Here is an 18,826-nt window from a genome sequence, read left to right on the forward strand (position 1 = left end):
ATTACAAGCCCGGCTACGCCGCTGTTGGACTTTCAGTCTTGTTTAATGATAATTATGACACCATAGGTCACGTGGTATGGGCGCCATCTTGGAAAAACCTAAATACTTTGCACCTCTATATCTCTAAAAGTGCTGCATAGGAAAAATTGAGACATGGCTCATTGTAAAGAACTCTCCATGTGGAATAACATCTGTTAATGATGATGTCATAGGTGCCTCCATTATGACGTCATAATTCGACAAGTACAAAACTTCATCCGATCAAGATGAAATTTCTTGAGCATCATCTAGGGATAAATTGTTGGAGAAAAAAAATAATGAAAACGTCATCGGTCATGTGGTTCGGCCGCCATATTTGTTTAAACACAAAAGCCTTAAAAACCACTGAGAACACGTCCTGGCAAGGGTCTGCAATCTCTGATTGCTCTTTCTAGTTATCATTTTATTTCTGACAGGATCGGTCAGGTAGAGCCAGTGTAGTTCCGTTTCAACAAAAATGCCTTTCCGTTTCCAAAATAAACCTAAATTATGTTTCAAACATGAATGAACTCACTGTGGTCACAGCCTGAAACACAAAGTCCAGTAATGGGCCAATTGGGAAATGCACATTTAAAGCACTCTTAAAAGATGGGTGAACAGCACGATTGGGAAACATATTTAATGCGCTATTAAAAGATTAACTCGACACCTCTCATCCGTGTCACCCTCCCCACTGTTATATCAGAATGAGCTGATTTGTCACGCAGTCACGGATTGCTTAACCCCAATATGGGGCCTTTCTAAAATTACACAACTTTTTTTTTTCCCCGTTTTTATTTTTTTATTTTTAGTAATTTGCATCGCATAATGCTTGATTATGTAACGTAATGTAGCGCTTGATTACCGTGTGTCTGATATACTGTGCATGCTGATGGGCTTGATTAAACCTTATTAATCATCGACATACGATTCGATTTTTTGGGGGTACCTCATCGTGAATAGCGCGCGACAAACAAAGCCAATGGAAGTCTGATGCAACAAACCCGGGCAGTGTATAATCAGCAGAGGCCTACAGGCCGAATGTGTTAGGCCCACCAGAAAACCAAGATGACAGCCTACAATTTTGTCTCCGTGCTATGGTGGGTGGAGTCAAGCGACAGGTGTGGGTGTGGTCCAGCAGCTGTCCAAACAATGGGTGCACATTTCAAAAATCGACCAACAACAACAGCAACCCGAAGCTCTTGTAGACTTGCGACATTTCGTAGGTAAAAATACATTTTGTTTCATGTTATCAATGGAAAAGGAAGCACTTGTTTGTGACCCTGTTTTTTGTATTGAAATTATTATTTGTATTGAGAAAAGAAATACAATTTTCCTCAAGTTTCGTATTCAAAACCATCTGCGGAATGCCCCTTGGCGATGTATTTATTTATTTTTACTACTTTTCGTAATTACGCTGTGGGAATTAAGTCTGTAGTGGAACGCACACACGATATAGTGGGTATTTTATTTGTAATTTGACCTAATCCTGTCTTTTTCTGTAGTTTAATACTTCCTGTTTTACGGTGTCATTTTTGGTTTTCTATTTCAAGTCACCCATTCGGTGAATTCCGTCCATTCTCTTCGAAAATCACTATCTCTAGATCGGTGTCATAGTTTTGACACGGCAAGCAAATTATTGCATATTTTCGATGAACGACACGATAATTTATCCAATTGTGAAAATGTAATTCTCATTGTGAATTTTTATCCCAGTGTGTGAATCTCAGTGTTGATGTAAATTTGATTATGCATTTGGTTATCAATGCTGAGAGGCCTGTTTAATGTTTATTTGCAATGTCTGTTTTCATTTGTGTATTTTTATTTTTATTTTTAGGAACGCCATTCAGGAGACAGCAAACGCTATAACGAGTGCATCAGGCATGAAGCAATTCGAGTCGCTGTTTGCGATATGCTTGAGGGGCGCTCTCCCAGTCCAGAGTCTTTACTGTAAGACCTAGTGCTATGATGGTTCAAGCATCAAAGTCGTTGAGTTTACCCATTCCATTCTTGAAATAGTGTGCAATGTGAAACAACCTTGATGGATAGAGTTTTCTGTAGTGATTTTGAAAGACTTGGAACAATTGTATTGCTCAACACATGGAAATGTATGAGGGTTGCCCTATAAGTAAAACTTGTTGGGCCATAACGTCTTTATTCCTAAAGATCCAGCCACATAACTTTTGCTTTTCTTGCTTTTCCACATAACTTCCGTTTAGTTAATTCAACGTTTCTCCCACATATGCCTAAAATCAATCTTGGAATTTGTTCCATGTTCAAATTTCATGTTCAAATTTCAGCCACAATTTCACAGTGTGTTTGACTTTGACATTTTGTGAAAAATATTTCCTATGTTTTGAGCAAATGTATTTGTATCTTTAGCGATCAATTTTCTTTTCGTCGGTTACGTTTGTGCATTTTGATGCATGGGCAAACTGGAGAGTTCATAAAACGCCTTACCCTGTGCAGTCTTGAGAAAAAAGACATGGGAAGGGACTTTTCAACTCTTGCTTTGTATTTCCGAGCACAATCGTAGTAATCCGAGCACTCAACAACAACAACAACATGCATTTTAAGGCCATTTTCCCCGCTAGAGCGGGGGTTAGCCTTGCGGTCCCCATGACAATCTTCTCCATTTTGCCCTATTTTCTGCATCTCTCCTTGTTAACCCCCTTGCCCGCATTTCTTCTTCCACCATCTTTAGCCAAGTCTTTCTCGGTCTTCCCCGTCCTCTACTTCCTTCTACATTAATTTCCATCACTCTTCTCAACCAGTCACTTTCATCCTTCCTCAACACATGACCAAACCATCTCAACCTGTTACTCTTCACAGCATCAATCACAGGCAATATTCCCATCATCTTTCGCAATTCATCATTTGTCTTCCTCTCTCTCAATGATACTCCGCACTATACGGAGTCGATACAACGACAATCCGAGCACTCGTAGTAAACAAATTTACTACGAGTTGCGATTTTGTCTAAATAACTCTGAAAGCGAGCGGCAAAATTTGATTGGTCGAGATGTGTAAAATGTAATATTTTGTAAAAATTTTGTCCAAAGTACTGCTAAATTGCAGGTGCCTGTTCCGATTTGTGTTCTACAGTGTTCAAAATATAAAATTCAATTGAAATGAAGTAGTTCCTCGATCATAGACTGACACCTATAGACAAACAGAGTGAACCAATTGCTGCCTAACCCTTCTTTGCACTTCGCACGTGTGATAATTAACGAGTAATCAAGCCTCAATTTTCTCTGAGCACAATTTTTGCTGTGTTCTCACCTGTTGCAACATTCGTTGGTCGGCGGCGGCCTGATTTCTGATAACTGTTTTACTATCTTTGTGGCAAGCACATCTTCGAATATTGTAAACTATGACATGTGGTCTAAAGATTTGCGGTGCAATTTGAAAATAATGTCGCACTTTCGTTCCCACGTTATAATCACCGATCACATTTCAGCGTGATGCCGAAAACACCAAAGCTGATCACTTCGCAGAGGACGATGACAACCACAATTTACTTTCAAGTACTCAAAAGAGCACTGGAATGCCTCAACTCTGTGTTTGCTTCAAAATATTGTGTCCCAAACCCGTCTCTCTCTCTGTATCCACCGTACCCAGTCGTACCGAGCTGCTCCTGGACTCTGTATTCTTCTCTCTTGACAAGGTGGAGAAGTTTCTGTCAATCCTCGACTCTGATTCTGCAACTGGACCAGACGGCATCAGCCCACGGGTCCTAAAATCCTGCTTGGCCGCTCTTTCACACCCTCTCTCTGTTCTCTTCACCCTCTATTTTGCTCAAGGTCATCTGCCATCAGCTTGGAAATCAGCCAACATCACCGCTTTACACAAAAAAGGTGCAAAAACAGATCCTTGCAACTACAGACCAATCAGCCTGCTCCCAATTATCAGCAAAGTCATGGAATCCATCATTGCTTCGGATATCAAATCCTTCCTCTTCTCCATTGGTTTGATCTCTGATCATCAATTTGGATTCAGACCTATTCTGGACACGCTGCTTCTGCTGTCTCAACAATGGATGGAGGTCCTCAATGTCAAACAGGAAATTAGAGCCGTTTCCCTTGACACATCATGTGCCTTCGATGCAGTCTAGCACCCCGCTCTGCTCACCAAACTCTCCTCCGATGGTATCCATGGAAATCTCCACGCATGGCTGGCGGACTTCCTCTCTGGTCGTACTCAACGTGTCCCCTGAAATGGATTTCTCTCATCTCCCGACGATTTCTCTCCTCTCGACGTCTTTTCGAAGCTGTCTATGCGCTCACGCTTTCGAAGTTAAGTAATTTTTCCACAATTGTGTTTTTGTCGAAACTGTATCTATTTTTCGGTGTGTGTACCTATAGTGAGTGTGTCTTTAGTAAGATTCTCGGTGTTAATTTTTCATACATGTATACAAAATCGTCGGTTAATTCGTGTCATGTATTCTGAGGCCTAGTAGGCTACCGTGTCCGACCTTGAGGCTTTGTTTTTCTCTCAGCGGTTCGTCAATTGCGCTGCAATTACTTTCGCTCTGTTTTTGTCCCAGTCTTTCACCCCATACTTCCTTGTTTAAAATCTCAACTCAAAAAAAAAAAAAATTTTTCCTTCTCTGTTCTTATTCGTTTATTCGTTGTTCTTATTTGTTCGTTCGTTCTTCGATCACGTTGTTCGTGATCACGTGATGACGTTAAAAATGTTTAAACATTCCCCTGAAGAACTGTATTCTGTCGTATATTATAACACCTTTTTCTTCTTCTTCTATAAAAGGATGCTTTCGACTTGCTCACCAAATCTATTCATTCCAAAAAAAAGTTCCATCTCTTACAGTTCCTTTTTTCTACATTCCCGAAACTCTCCTGCACTCCACCCCTCCTTCAGCATCCTCAAAAAACGTATTTTTGACTCGAAAGTCTCAAGAAACTAATTTTGCAATAAATGTTCGTTTCCCATTAATCGTACACTTTTCAAAATCCAATGTCACCCCTCCTCTCCAAATCTTCCCCATCACCCTTCCCTCCAAAACTTCCCCATCACCCCTCCCCTCCAAAACTTCCCCATCACCCCTCCCCATCAAAACTTCCCCATCACCCCTCCCCTCCAAATCTACCCCCTTGCCCCTCCCCTCCAAATCTTCCCCATCACCCATCTCTTTCAAGTATTCCCCCTTGCCCCTCCCCTCCAAATCTTCCCCATCACCCATCCCTTTCAAATCTTCCCCCTTGCCCTGCCCCTCCAAATCTTCCCCATCACCCCTTCCCTCCAAAACTTCCCCATCACCCCTCCCCTCCAAAACTTCCCCATCACCCCTCCCCTAACTTCCCCATCACCCCTCCCCTCCAAATCTACCCCCTTGCCCCTCCCCTCCAAATCTTCCCCATCACCCATCCCTTTCAAATCTCCCCCCTTGCCCCTTCCCTCCGAAACTCCCCCTACACCCCTCCCCTCTGAGACTCTCCCTCGCTCCTCCCCTCCTAGACTCCCCTCTCACCCCTCCTCCTCAAAGCGTCCTCCCCGCTTCTTCCCCCTTCCAACTTTCACCTTCATCTCCCCCAACCTTCTGCCTCGCTCTTCCCCCTCCTCAAATAACACCTCACTGCGCCTCACCCAATCACCATCAAACCTTTTGTCCGCCCCATTCTTCCCTTTCTCCAAGCTATTCTGAAATCTCTGACACACCTTCAACAGCTCTCCCTACCTCTCCCTCCTCTTCCACATCTTACCCTACCCCCCCCCCCCCCCCCTGTTCTGTATCCGATGCTCCCCCTTCCTCTTCATTAACGGTATGGACCTCAAACATCCAGCGCCTTCGCTCAAACTTGACTGATCTCTCCATACAGGTTGCTTCTGGCAAACCAGACATGATCTGCTTAACAGAAACTTTCATCCTTCATGATGTCTCTGATTCCTTGGTATCTCTCCCAGGTTACTCCCTCTTCCGGTATGATGGACCTGAGCCTCGTCCTGGAGGTGGGGTTGCTATCTTTATAAAAAAAACTCTCTTCCTCACTCGCCCTGCACTGCCCTCTCTCCACCTCACCCCCAGGAATACCTTTGGCTACGGCTTCCCCTTCGCTCCCACCTTTTGTTCATATGTGTGTTGTACCGTCCACCAAACAGTGATGACTCAATCTACATCTCGCTGTCTGATAATATGGACCAACTTCTATCTACCCATCCCAACTCTCTCTTCCTCATATGTGGTGATTTCAATTGTCACCATGCCAGTTGGCTGGGTGTGGGTACCTCTCTCACCAGCCATGGCTCTTCAGCAAAGGACTTCTGCGACTCACTGGGGCTGACACAATCTGTCAATTTCCCGACCTGGATCTCAGTCAACGCAGCATCTTCTCTTCTGGACTTGGTTATGACTAACTTCCCTCAAAATGTCTGCGGCTCTTCTTCTGCTCCAATCGGCTCATCTGATCATGTGCTTGTTAAAGTGGACATCTCTCTGACCATTCTCAGAGAGCCTCCTCAGCGTCGACGAGTCTGGCATTTCACTCAGGCCAACTGGCACGGTCTTCAAGCAGCCATCAATCATCTGGACTGGTCTCCCATCTCTACCGCCTCTGACATCAACTCATCCTGGGAATTCTTCCAAAGTAAATTGCTCTCTTCATCAATGATCTCTCCGACTCTCTTGAAAATCCTCTCGATCTCTTTGCTGATGACTCCACTCTCTGCCGCTCCATTCCTCATCCCTCAGATCGGCAGTCTGCAGCCTCCTCACTCTCTGCAGACCTGGACAAAATCACAGACTGGGCAAACAAGTGGAACATGTCTTTCAATCCTGACAAATCGCACACTCTTACGATGTCTCTCCGAAAAGACCAACTGGACAACCCTCCCATCCACCTTCTGAATAATCCTCTCCAAGAAGTTCTGTCACTCAAGCTTTTGGGTCTCACTATCTGCCATGATCTTTCCTGGGAAAACCACATTTTAAATCTGGCCTCCAAAGCGAGTCGCCGACTGGGCATCCTCTGTCGTGCGAAGTCCTTCCTTGGCACACCTGAGCTCCTCACCACATACAAGGCTTTCATCCGCAGCTCAATGGAATACTGCTCTCCTTTCTGGGCTGGTGCTCCTGCCTCACACCTTACTCGTCTTCACGCTGTTGAAACCAAAGCGTTCAGAATCATTGGAATCTCCCACGATGAAGCGAACTCCAAGGGCCTTTCACTCACTCACCGCAGGCAGGTTGGTGGTCCTTCCGTCTTCTACCGACTCCTCTCTGGCCTTGCCCCTGCCTCCCCCCAGCTCTCTCTGGGCTCTGTCCCCCAAATATTCCTCCAGGTCGCACAAGATCTGCCTGCAACCCTCTTATGGTTAAACAGGCAAAATCAAGACTCTCTGCTCACCTTCACTCCTTCATTCCTCTTTTCTCCCACCTCTGGAACAAACTCCCTCACTTTCTTCAATCCCACTCCACCCTCCAGGTCTTTAAAACAGCTGTTCACAACCATCTCTTATCTTCCCCCATCCAAAACCTTGATCTTTTCTACCCCTGCTAATTTCACCCCAAATCCACTTTTTTGAAATACTAACTTCTGTCCTGGAAGTCCTTGGTGTCCTTGTGTTTTATACTTCTCCCACCCCCCCCCCCCCTTCCCACGCCACCTCCCCCCAAGTCCTCTCCCTCCCACACATCTCCCTGCTCTCAAATGTTGTGTTTGTGTGCTTCCCCTTCTCTCCCCATCTTGTCTTCTGCTCCCTCTTTTTATATATTTTGTTTGTCTGGTTGATTTGTTTGTGAAATCAATGTTAGCTCTTTCACGAGCCTCGATTCAATATACAAAAAAAAAAAAAAAAAATCCCCTTCCGGTTCAGGCTGGAGTTCCCCAAGGCAGTGTCCTGGACCCTGTGCTTTTTCTGGTCTTCATCAATGATCTCTCTGACTCTGGAAAATCCTCTCTGTCTCTTTGCTGAGGACTCCACTCTCTGGCGCTCCATACCTCATCCCTCAGATCGGCAGTCTGCAGCCTCCTCACTCTCTGCAGACCTGGACAAAATCACAGACTGGTCAAACAAGTGGAACATGTCTTTCAATCCTGACAAATCTCACACTCTCACTATGTCTCTCCGACAAGATCGACTGGACAACCCTCCCATCTACTTTCTCAACGATTGTCTCGAAGAAGTTCTGTCACTCAAGCTTTTGGGTCTCGCAATCTGCCATGATCTTTCATGGGAAAACCACATTTCCAAGCAGGCCTCCAAAGCCTGGAATCTCCCACGATGAAGCTAACTCTGAGGGCCTTTCACTCACTCACCACAGGCAGGTTGGTGGTCTTTCTGTCTTCTACCGACTCCTCTCCGGCCTAGCTCCCCCAGCTCTGTCTGTGCTCTGTCCCCCAAATATTCCTGCAGGTCGCACAAGATCTGCCAGCAACCCTCTCATGGTGAAACTGTCAAAATCAAGACTCTTTGCTCACCTTCACTCTTTCATTCGTCTTTTCTCCTGCCTTTGGAACAAACTCCCTCACTCTCTTCAATCCCACTCCTCCCTCCAGGTCTTTAAAACAGCTGTTCACCACCATCTCTTATCTTCCCCCATCCAAAACCTTGATCTTTTCTACTCCCGTTAAGTCACAAATACAATTTTATTGTCACAAATAAATAGTCACAAATTTTACAAATATCATCTAACACCATTGTTGCATATAGTTTGAAAATTATGATGTCCGTAGGTCACGTGGTTTGGCAGCCATCTTGGATAGAAAAACGAACCTTATCCGATCAACACAAAACTTCACAAACATGATCCCCTACCCATACATATGCAGAGTGTGCATTTTTATGGTTATATGTCACGTGGTGTGGCAGCCATATTAGCTTAAAAGCCGATATTTAAAAAAATCCCTTCTCTGAAACTGCTTCACCGATCGATGTGAAACTTGTCATGGCTGGTGAAAATGTGATCCTTGAAAACATCTGAAGGGATTTAAATCAAACTTGTTTATTTTTAGGACAGTTAACGAGGACATATACCCATTGTGGGATTCTGCGGAGGCATATTGGCGAGGGGTCGCATTGCTCTAGTTTATTTTTATTTTGTGTAATGTCAGGCTTAGTTCCACGACTCTATCCAACCAAATGTCTTGGAACATCTTTTTCAAGTCTAGAAAATTTCCAGTCTTTCTCATGTGCCTAAATGTGAATATCATTAGTGCATGCAGTATTAAGAGTTAGGGAACAGCCTTGGTGATCAGTTTCAGGGCATCATGTCTCAGAAGAAAAACGCTAACAAGATTCTAACTTGGGATAGTCACCAGCTGTACTGTAGTAGAAACTTCCATCAGGAAGATTTGAACCATCCTAGCCATCTCCAAGTGAACTATAAGCAACAATTTCAGTAAGTAGATGAGTGATATCAAAACAAGTTCCATACGTATGCTCACAGCTATATCCCATTATCCCATTCTCCTCCCCTCCCAAGTTTGCTTGCAAATATTCTTCCTGGTTTTCATTCCAAAGTCTAAGCTGGATGGCCACCTCCATTCATTTAGCAACAATAATGTTTTGTCATCCAAAATCCCGATTCCCGGTGTGGACCCTGGTTAGAATAGGTGCACCATATCCTGCGTGTCGTAAGAGGCGACTAAGAGGGTTGGCGTCAGGAAGGGCATCAGGCCATAAAAACATTGCCTCAAAAAGAGAACCATGACAATTACAACTACATATGGGCAGGGTACAGCCCGAAGTGGAGATCGGTTTCTGAGGTTCGGGACATGGAATGAAGGGACAATGACAGGGAGATCAGGAAAAGTGGTGGAAGTATTGATCAGAAGAAGAGTGGACATACGTTGTGTGCAAGAGATGAGATGGAAGGGAAGTGGTGTGAGAATGGTGAAGGGTAGGCAGGGACAGAAATACAAGTTTGTGTGGCAAGGGTGCCCAGAGGACGTGAATGGTGTTGGTGTCCTGTTTTCTGAGTTTGTAGACAGTGTGATGAGTGTGACTAGAGTGAGTGAAAGGTTGATGTTGGTGAAAATGATGATTGGAAAGCTCTTGGTGAACGTCATCTTGGGATATGCTCCGCAGGTTGGTCGGAGCGATGAAGAGAAGGACAAGTTCTGGTGTGCGATAGAGAAGCTGATGGAAAACGTGAAAGATGAGGAAGTTGTTGTGGTAGGAGGAGACCTAAATGGACATGTGGGAAGGAGTATGGACGGTTTTGAGGGAGTTCATGGGGGTTACGGATATGGTGTGAGAAATGGATTAGGTGAAAGGATTTTGGAGTTTGTTGATGGAGCTGATTTGTTCATTTGTAATACTCAGTTCCAGAAAGTGGATAATAAGCTTGTTACATACACGTCAGGTGGGTCGCCGACAACCGTTGACTACCTGATGGTGCGTAGGCGAGATAGGGGGCACCTCCGGGACACAAAGGTGATCCCGGGGGAGGAGGCTGTTTCACAGCACCACTTGGTTGTCTGCGACATAAGGGTGAAAGGTGCGAGGAGAGCTCGGCGGGTGAAGTACCAACCGAGAATGAAGGTGTGGAGGTTGAAAGAGGTGACAGTAAGGGAGGCAGTAAAAGAGATGCTGGGTAGGGTAGAGGATGATGTGGTTGAGCTTGAACATGGTTGGATGTCAATGAAAGATAGTCTGTTGGGAGCTGTTGGTGAGGTATGTGGATGGACAAAAGGACCACCGAGGCACTCGAAAACATGGTGGTGGGTTGAGGAAGTTGGAAAGAGGATTGACGAGAAGAGGAAGAAGTTCAAGGAGTGACAGAAGGCAAAGGGTACCGGAGCAGAAAAAGCAGGGCATGAAAGTTATAAGGCAGCCAAGAAGGCTGCAAAGAAAGAGATAGCAAAGGCGCAGGAGGCATGTCGGAAAATGTTCGGAGAAAGCTTGGATTCGGAAGAGGGTCAGAGAGCGGTATTCAGGATTGCAAAGCAGATAGCGAAAGAGAGGTGTGATGTGATGGGGGTGAGTTGCTTGAAGGATGAAGTGGGACAAATCGTTGTGGACCCAGATGGAATTAGCGGAAGCTGGAAAAGATATATGGAAATGCTGTTGAATTCAGAGAATGAATGGGATGGCAACATCGAGAGCAACCCAGTTTTAGGATCGGCAGAGAAGATAACTGAGAAGGAAGTTGAGGAAGCGATAAAAGCAATGAAGAGTAGAAAAGCTCGAGGGCCGACGGGAGTTGTGGGAGATATGTTGACGGCAGCAGGAAGTTGGGGTGTGAAGAGAATGACAGAGACCTGTAATCTGCTGGTGAAACAAGGCCGCATTCCAGTGGATTGGGAACCGAGTACCCTCGTCCCTCTATACAAGGGGAAAGTTGACCCTCTGGAGTGTGGCTCGTACCGAGCGATAAAGTTATTGGAGCATGGAATGAAGGTATTGGAAAGGGTGTTGTAGAGGAGGATAAGGAAGAAGGTGAAGATCGACAAAATGCAGTTTGGATTTATGCCAGGAAGAGGAACGACAGATGCGCTCTCTATTGTGAGGCAGTTGCAGGAGAAGTACATGGAGAAGAGGAAGAAGCTGTTTCTTGGGTTTGTTGATCTGGAGAAAGCATTCGATAGGGTTCCACGCGAAGTATTGACATGGGCATTGAGGAAGTTAGGAGTGGAGGAATGGTTGATCAGAGTAGTGATGGCAATGTACAAAAGAGCACGCACAGCTGTAAGGAGGAAGGACGGGAACAGTGATGAGTTTGAAGTGAAGGTGGGAGTGCATCAGGGGTCGGTACTAAGTCCACTACTATTTGTAGCTGTGATGGAGGTGCTGGCTCAGAACGTAAAGGAGGGTTTACCGTGGGAGTTGTTGTATGCAGATGATCTGGTGTTGATTGCGGAAAGTATGGATGGACTGAAGGAAAAGATGAACAAGTGGAAGGAATGTATGGAGACAAAAGGTCTGAAGGTGAATATAGGAAAGACAAAGGTGATGGCAAGTGGTAAAGCATGTGGTGAGGTGGAAAGAACTGGGAAGTGGCCATGTGCTGTGTGCAGGAAGGGTGTCGGAGTGAACTCCATTCAATGTACAATGTGCAATGAGTGGGTTCATAAAAAATGTAGTGGTCTGAAAGGGTCATTAACCAGTGTGGCAGCTACATTCATATGTAAGGTGTGCACAGAGGGAGCTGCAGATGGAGGAAATGTTGAGTTGGATCTTGGAGACGGCGTGAAGCTGGAAGGTGTGAAAACATTTTGCTACCTCGGAGACATGCTGAATGGAGAAGGTGGATCAGACTCGGCAACGGTTGCTCGAGTGAGATGTGTTGAGTGGCGTGCTGATGAGGAGGGGAGTGTCGTTGAAGCTGAAGGGAAAGTTGTAGGCTGCATGTGTGATAAGTGTTATGATCTATGGGAGCGAGACATGGGTAATGAACGTCGAGCAGCAACGAAGGCTGAAAAGGGTGGAAATGCGAATGGTTCTGTGGATGTGCAATGTATCGTTGAGAGAGAGGAAGACAAATGATGAATTGCGAAAGATGATGGGAATAGAGCCTGTGATTGATGCTGTGAAGAGGAACAGGTTGAGATGGTTTGGTCATGTGTTGAGGAAGGATGAAAGTGACTGGTTGAGAAGAGTGATGGAAATGAATGTGGAAGGAAGTAGAGGACGGGGAAGACCGAGAAAGACTTGGCTGAAGATGGTGGAAGAAGAAATGCGGGAAAGGGGGTTAACAAGTAGAGATGCAGAAAATAGGGCAAAATGGAGAAGATTGTCATGGGGACCGCAAGGCTAACCCCCGCTCTCGCAGGGAAAATGGCCTTAAAATGCATGTTGTTGTTGTTGTATCCAAAATGATGCTTTGTTATTCTCAGAGAGAGCCCTAATTTAATCAGAAGTGTCATTTATCATTATCATTGTGAATATCATTATCATTAGTCATTTATCATTGTGTTTATTTATCAAGTGTCATTTATCATTATCATTATCAGATAATTATCATTTCATTTTGTTAAGTGTTGAAGCTGCTTTCTAACCCACTGTGTTTAATTCCAAAGAGATATAATTATAAAGGGTAAGTTTAATGGGTTTTAAAGGGCAATTTTCATCAGTTATCTATCTATAATTCCAGTAATCTCTGTGTGTATGTGTGTGTGTCTGTGACCGCTGTTTCTCGACAACCACGGGTCCGATATACTTGAAACTTGCCAGGTATATTGCTGGGGACCTGAGGATGTGCCTTTTCAAGGTTTCATATTAATCGGACAAGTAGTTACCGAGCTATGGCGATTTATTTACCAAACTCCGCAAGCCGTTCGCTTTGGACCAAACCATTTCATGTAAATAGAGGGGGGGGATTGTCACCGTACTCGCAAGCCGTTCGCTTTGGCTTTGCGAATGGACCAAACCATTTCATGTAAATAGAGGGGGGGGATTGTCACCGTACTCGCAAGCCGTTCGCTTTGGCTTTGCGAATGGACCAAACCATTTCATGTAAATAGAGGGGGGGGATATAATTTTAGATATATATATAGTACGGGCATGCCCTAGTAAAGGGAAATTTTAATTGGTTCTCAAGGGTAATTTTAAAGGGTTCGAATTGGTTCAAAATGGTAATTTTAATGGGTTCTAAAGGGTACCTCTAATGGGTTCTAAAGGGTAATTTTAATAGATTATAATGGGTTCTAAAGGGTAATTTTAATGGGTTCTAAAGGGCCATTTTAATTGGTTCTAAAGGGTAATTTTAATGGGTTATAATTGGTTCTAAAGGGTAATTTTAATGGGTTCTAAAGTGTAATTATAATGGGTTGTAAGGGATTCTAAAGGGTACTTCTAATGGGTTCTAAAGGGTAATTTTAATAGGTTATAATGGGTTCTAAAGGTTAATTTTAATGGGTTCTAAAGGGTAATTTTGATGGGTTATAATTGGTTCCAAAGGGTAATTTTAATGGGTTCTAAAGGGTAATTGTAATGGGTTGTAAGGGATTCTAAAGGGTACTTCTAATGGGTTCCAAAGGGTAATTTTAATAGGTTCTGATGGGTTCTAAAGGGTAATTTTAATGGGTTCTAAAGGGTAATTCTCATGGGTTCTAAGGGATTCTAAAGGGTAATTGTAATGGGTTCTAAAGGGTAATTCTAAAGGGTAATTTTAATGGATTCTAAAGGGTAATTGTTTTGGGTTCTAAATGGTTTCGTTCATTTCTAGGCTTTCCCGATTTCGTATTGAAAATGCCAAACTGAACCACTTCCTTCAGACACGGGTGCGATTTTTATTAATGTGTTATTTATTTCAGGAGTGTCATGAGAAAATCCTTCCATGATTACTATGACTTCTATGAGACAACGTGCAAAGAAAAGCTTCATTTGCAGGGACAGGCGATGCAGGTTTGTGTGTTTGTCAGTTTGGTTGTTTTATGAGACCTTGATACACTTTATCACTCGCAGAAAAGTGGATACATCAGATGCAATTGTAGATGCAATTTTTTTTTCTTTTAATCTCAAAGTTTTGCGAACAGATAAATGTTCTGTTATTAAATGTAAAGTTAAATGCTCACCCACTCCTTCCTCCAGGTCTTTAAAACAGCTGTTCACCACCATCTCTTATCTTCCCCCATCCAAAACCTTGATCTTTTCTACCCCCGCTAATTTCACCCCAGATTCACTTTTTTGAAATACCAACTTCTGTCCTGGAAGTCCTTGGTGTCCTTGTGTTTTATACTTCTCCCATGCCTCCTCCCCCCCAAGCCACCTCCCCCCCCCCCCCCCCCAAGCTCTCCCACAGATCTCCCTGTTCTCAAATGTTGTGTTTGTGTGCTTCCCCTTCTCTCCTCATCTTGTCTACCACTACCCTTATTTTATGTTTTGTGTATCTGTTTGATTTTTTTTTGTGTGTGATAAATGTTAGCTCTTTCACGAGCCTCGATCCTGTATACAAAAGTGTGTATCCTCTTGAAGATAATATACAACACCGGTGGATCCATAGGGGAGCGAGATCACACCTTTTTGTCTCCTCTTGTACGCTACCTTAGTTCAGTAACTATACCGTAATTTAAGTAATTGTTTAAACTCATCACCCCACCCTATCCCCACATGCCCATGCATATTGGCCATCTATAGACATCCCTGTGAAACATTTAGACTCCCCTCCTCCTCTCCCCTCATTAAAACATTTAGACTCCCTCGCCCTCTCTTCCTCTTTCAAAATACTGGATCTGAAACTAGACGAGAACAAGGCACCGAAGCAGGATTTCACACTGAGGGGCTGTTGGCATCCATTTGTGAAGGAAACAGGCCAGTTAGAAAGCAGATACTATACTCACATTATACTCTGCTCCTTAATGATGTGAACCTCCTTCTTAGAGGGTTAGGATATGAAAAGAGGTGGTGATGAAAAAAGAAGGGTTAACGTGAAGTTGAAATTTAATCGCTTGTAGAGATAAAAGGGTGGGAGTCCATGATGGGAGTGAGTATGGTGGGTGAATTACGAGGTTTCAAACAAACTGGGTCGTATGATGAAGCGGCCAGATATGCAAGTCATGTTCCAAACATGATATACGTTTGGAAACAATAAAAAGGTGTACGATTATGTAATATGATCATGTAATTATGTAATATTGTTACCTTGGAGACATGCTGAATGGAGAAGGTGGATCAGACTCGGCAACAGTTGCTAGAGTGAGATATGCATGGAAGAAGTTTCGGGAACTGAGTTGCGTGCTGATGAGGAGGGGAGTGTCGTTCAAGCTGAAGGGAAAGGTGTATGCTGCATGTGTGAGAAGTGTTATGATTTATGGGAGTGAGACATGGGTAATGAACGTAGAGCAGCAACGAAGGCTGGAAAGGGTGGAAATGTGAATGGTTCGGTGGATGTGCGGAGTATTGTTGAGAGAGAGGAAGACAAATGATGAATTGCGAAAGATGATGGGAATGGAGCCTGTGATTGATGCTGTGAAGAGGAACAGTTTGAGATGGTTTGGTCATGTGTTGAGGAAGGATGAAAGTGACTGGTTGAGAAGAGTGATGGAAATGAATGTAGAAGGAAGTAGAGGACGGGGAAGACCGAGAAAGACTTGGCTAAAGATGGTCGAAGAAGAAATGCGGGCCAGGGGGTTAACAAGGAGAGATGCAGAAAATAGGGCAAAATGGAGAAGATTGTCATGGGGACCGCAAGGCTAACCCCCGCTCTTGCAGGGAAAATGGCCTTAAAATGCCTGTTGTTTGTGTTGTTGATTATGTAATATGAGAGTGCCTGGAACCACACTTGATAACATGTCACACTTCCAAGTCTGAGAACAGAAACAGATTTGCTAATTGCTGCACTGAGTGTCTGAATTCTTTCCTTATTATTTTTTTATTTATCCTTTTTTAATGAAAGGAAAAAAAAAATTGTCATTTTATTTGATGCCATTCTACCCCCTCCCACCCTCTTCTCCCCACTACTAGGACCCATTTGGTGAGAAGCGTGGCCAGTTTGACTACCAGGGCCTTCAGATAAGGCTCCGGGCTGTGCGCCAGCGGATCCTCCATGCTTTCGATGAGAAGCTCTCTGACCTTGACTCGGACAGCAGCAGCAGTAGCACATCGGGAACAGAGAGCGAGACGCGGAGCGTCTCGTGAGTCGACTTCATTCCCATCACTTGGACACTGTCGAGAACGCAATGTTCAGTCTGAACTACTTGGAAATGAGCAGCTCCATTGAAACAGAAATGTTGTTGGGGTGGGGGGGGGGGGGGGAGGGGGGTATGTGGGACTCGGAGTGGTAAGCAGGTTCCTTTTGGCCTCTTTCGTTTTAGGGGAACAGGTGCCCTTTCCTGGATTTCGCCAGCTTCAGAATCGGGGGACATCTCATATGGTGTGACTCTTTCCCCAGGAATTGGTCGAAGACTTTAAGAGACATTACTTTGTTGGGAATCTGTTTGTTCCATTTGAGGTTGTCAAGAGTCACTGTCTGACTTGTGTTCCATTTAGAAATTCATCATTTGGCAGCTTTTGGACAAATCACATACTCTGTGAACTTTCAGTAAGCCATGGTGGTGCCAGGCCATGATGTCGTTATTTTTATTTACCTTGTTTTTCTAACTTCCAGAAGGAAGTTTTGCTGTTATTTACAATTTGTTCCGCTGCATTGCATTACAATCTGGAATTCATGTTTTACCGGTGGTGGTCGTGACATTCCAAGCAGCTCGCAGCTGCTATATATTGGGGTAAAATGCTGACGTGTTTTGCCAGAAAAGAACCAAATGTTTCGGTTTGATCAGACGAGGGTCTTCGGTGGGAATCATCTCGCCGTATTTCATCACTGGGGTTTGTAGAGCAGTCGGGCAGGTTTGAAGTGGATGACGTGTTTGCGTTTTGTTTGTGCGTGTGTACAGGATCTGTTGCGGAAAGGCGAATCTTTGCTCCAAATACACGGCTCTCGGCATTAACGGTCGATGAGTGCAGTTTCCCCGACACTAATTATGCTGCAAGTCCTTCATTTTTGCCACTTTTGACTCTTGGAACACAAAAAGAAATCCAACCACCAAAGATTGTCATATTTTGTCATTTGTTTTTTTTTTAGGGGGACAGGGTGGGGGGGAGGGCAGGGGATCTCGAACCAACGTGTGAAATAATACGATACATAGCAAATAGTTGATTGCAAAACCAAGCTTTATCACATGATCATTTCACGATTTTGATGCAGAAAACTAATGTTATGTTTTAGTTTTCCGTCCTTGCATTACCTTCGTTTTCTTATTCACACGTTGACAAAACTCTTGTAAGCTGATTATCTGTAAATCTGCAACTTTTCTGTTTAACCCGCACTGCAAGATGTGTCGTAATTAGTGCGAATGGTTGTTTGTTGCCATGATGTTAACAGCAATTAAATATCCAATGAGCTACTGTAAAGTTATTCAACTCTATTTGTGGCATGTTTTGCAAGTGTTCTGACGATCTTTATTCTCTAATGAATGGTGGAATGGAGATGGAAGGTGTTGATAATCCCTAAATAAAGATATCTCTGTCTATAATCTTGTGTCAGTAGTGTCTACATCCTCCTTTGTGAAAACGATCTCTGCATCTTCCTTCATGCAAATTCCTTCCTTGGCACAACTGAACTCCAATCACCGGCAAGGCTTTCATCTGCAGCTTGATGGAGTACTCTGGGCTGGCTCCCCTGCACCTTGCTCAGCTTTACACTGTGGAAACCAAGGCCTTCAATACCATTAGAAGCTGAGTCCTATCGACCTATGACTTTTCCATCGCTGACAGGTCAGTGGCCTCTCTGTCTTCTTCCACCTCCTTTCTGGTTTTGCACCCTCTGCCCTCTCCATGCATTGGCCTACCCAGGTATCTACAGGGTTAGGGTGCATTGGTACCATGGGATATGCTTCAGTTTACCAATATAGATATCAGTTATTCTCATTTACCACATCATCATCATCATCATCATCATCATCATCATCCTCATCATCATCATACTATAGCGTTGGTCCTGTCCAAGCAGTCTCTTGGCATAGTTTATGTCGGGTGGTGTGCTGTTGCCTTAGCAGGAGTCAGGCGGAGCAGGAATTTGTTCAAAGTCAAGATGACAGTTTATGGCTGCGGTGAGATTCAAACCAAGAGATGAGTGTGCACACCTTTAGGCTATCCTTTCAGGTCTCATTTGCCATTACATTTGATGAATATGAAATGCATAATGTTTACCTTTAAAATTTTGCCATGAATAAAATGTATGTATGAACATGCTATCTACTGACACCTTTTTTAAAATCTGCTGTGATATACATAAGGTATTGCTCGTTTTCATTTTATTGAAGTTAGTCTGAAATTTCATGGTGAAAACGAAGTTTGTTTGCAATTGTTTTTAAAAATAAATCCAAGAAACAATTGCAAACAAGCAGTTTTA

At 43.9% G+C, this 18,826-nt stretch overlaps 1 protein-coding gene and 1 long non-coding RNA gene across 3 annotated transcripts in view; both read left to right on the plus strand.

Annotated features, from left to right (window-relative positions):
• UBE2Z (ubiquitin conjugating enzyme E2 Z) overlaps positions 1–17,948 on the plus strand; it is a 69,317-nt gene extending 51,369 nt beyond the window's left edge. The window contains exons 5-8 of the mRNA XM_068126576.2: positions 1,856–1,968; positions 14,232–14,322; positions 16,381–16,550; positions 17,310–17,948. Of these exons, the coding sequence (XP_067982677.1) occupies positions 1,856–1,968; positions 14,232–14,322; positions 16,381–16,550; positions 17,310–17,373 (438 nt within the window). The 3' untranslated portion in view covers positions 17,374–17,948. The remainder of the gene's footprint in view (positions 1–1,855; positions 1,969–14,231; positions 14,323–16,380; positions 16,551–17,309) is intronic.
• Positions 17,949–17,962: 14 nt separating this feature from the next.
• LOC144894067 (uncharacterized) lies at positions 17,963–18,661 on the plus strand. 2 transcript variants are annotated; one of them, XR_013624765.1, is made up of 2 exons: positions 17,963–18,189; positions 18,468–18,661. It is a non-coding gene; the product is annotated as an uncharacterized LOC144894067 (long non-coding RNA). The 2 variants fall into 2 exon arrangements; XR_013624766.1 differs by having other exon boundaries at positions 18,471–18,661.
• The last annotated feature ends 165 nt before the right edge of the window (positions 18,662–18,826 follow it).

This window comes from Myxine glutinosa, chromosome 10 (assembly GCF_964187855.1).
Source record: "Myxine glutinosa chromosome 10, kmMyxGlut1.1, whole genome shotgun sequence".
NCBI classification, from domain to species: Eukaryota; Metazoa; Chordata; class Myxini; order Myxiniformes; family Myxinidae; genus Myxine; species Myxine glutinosa.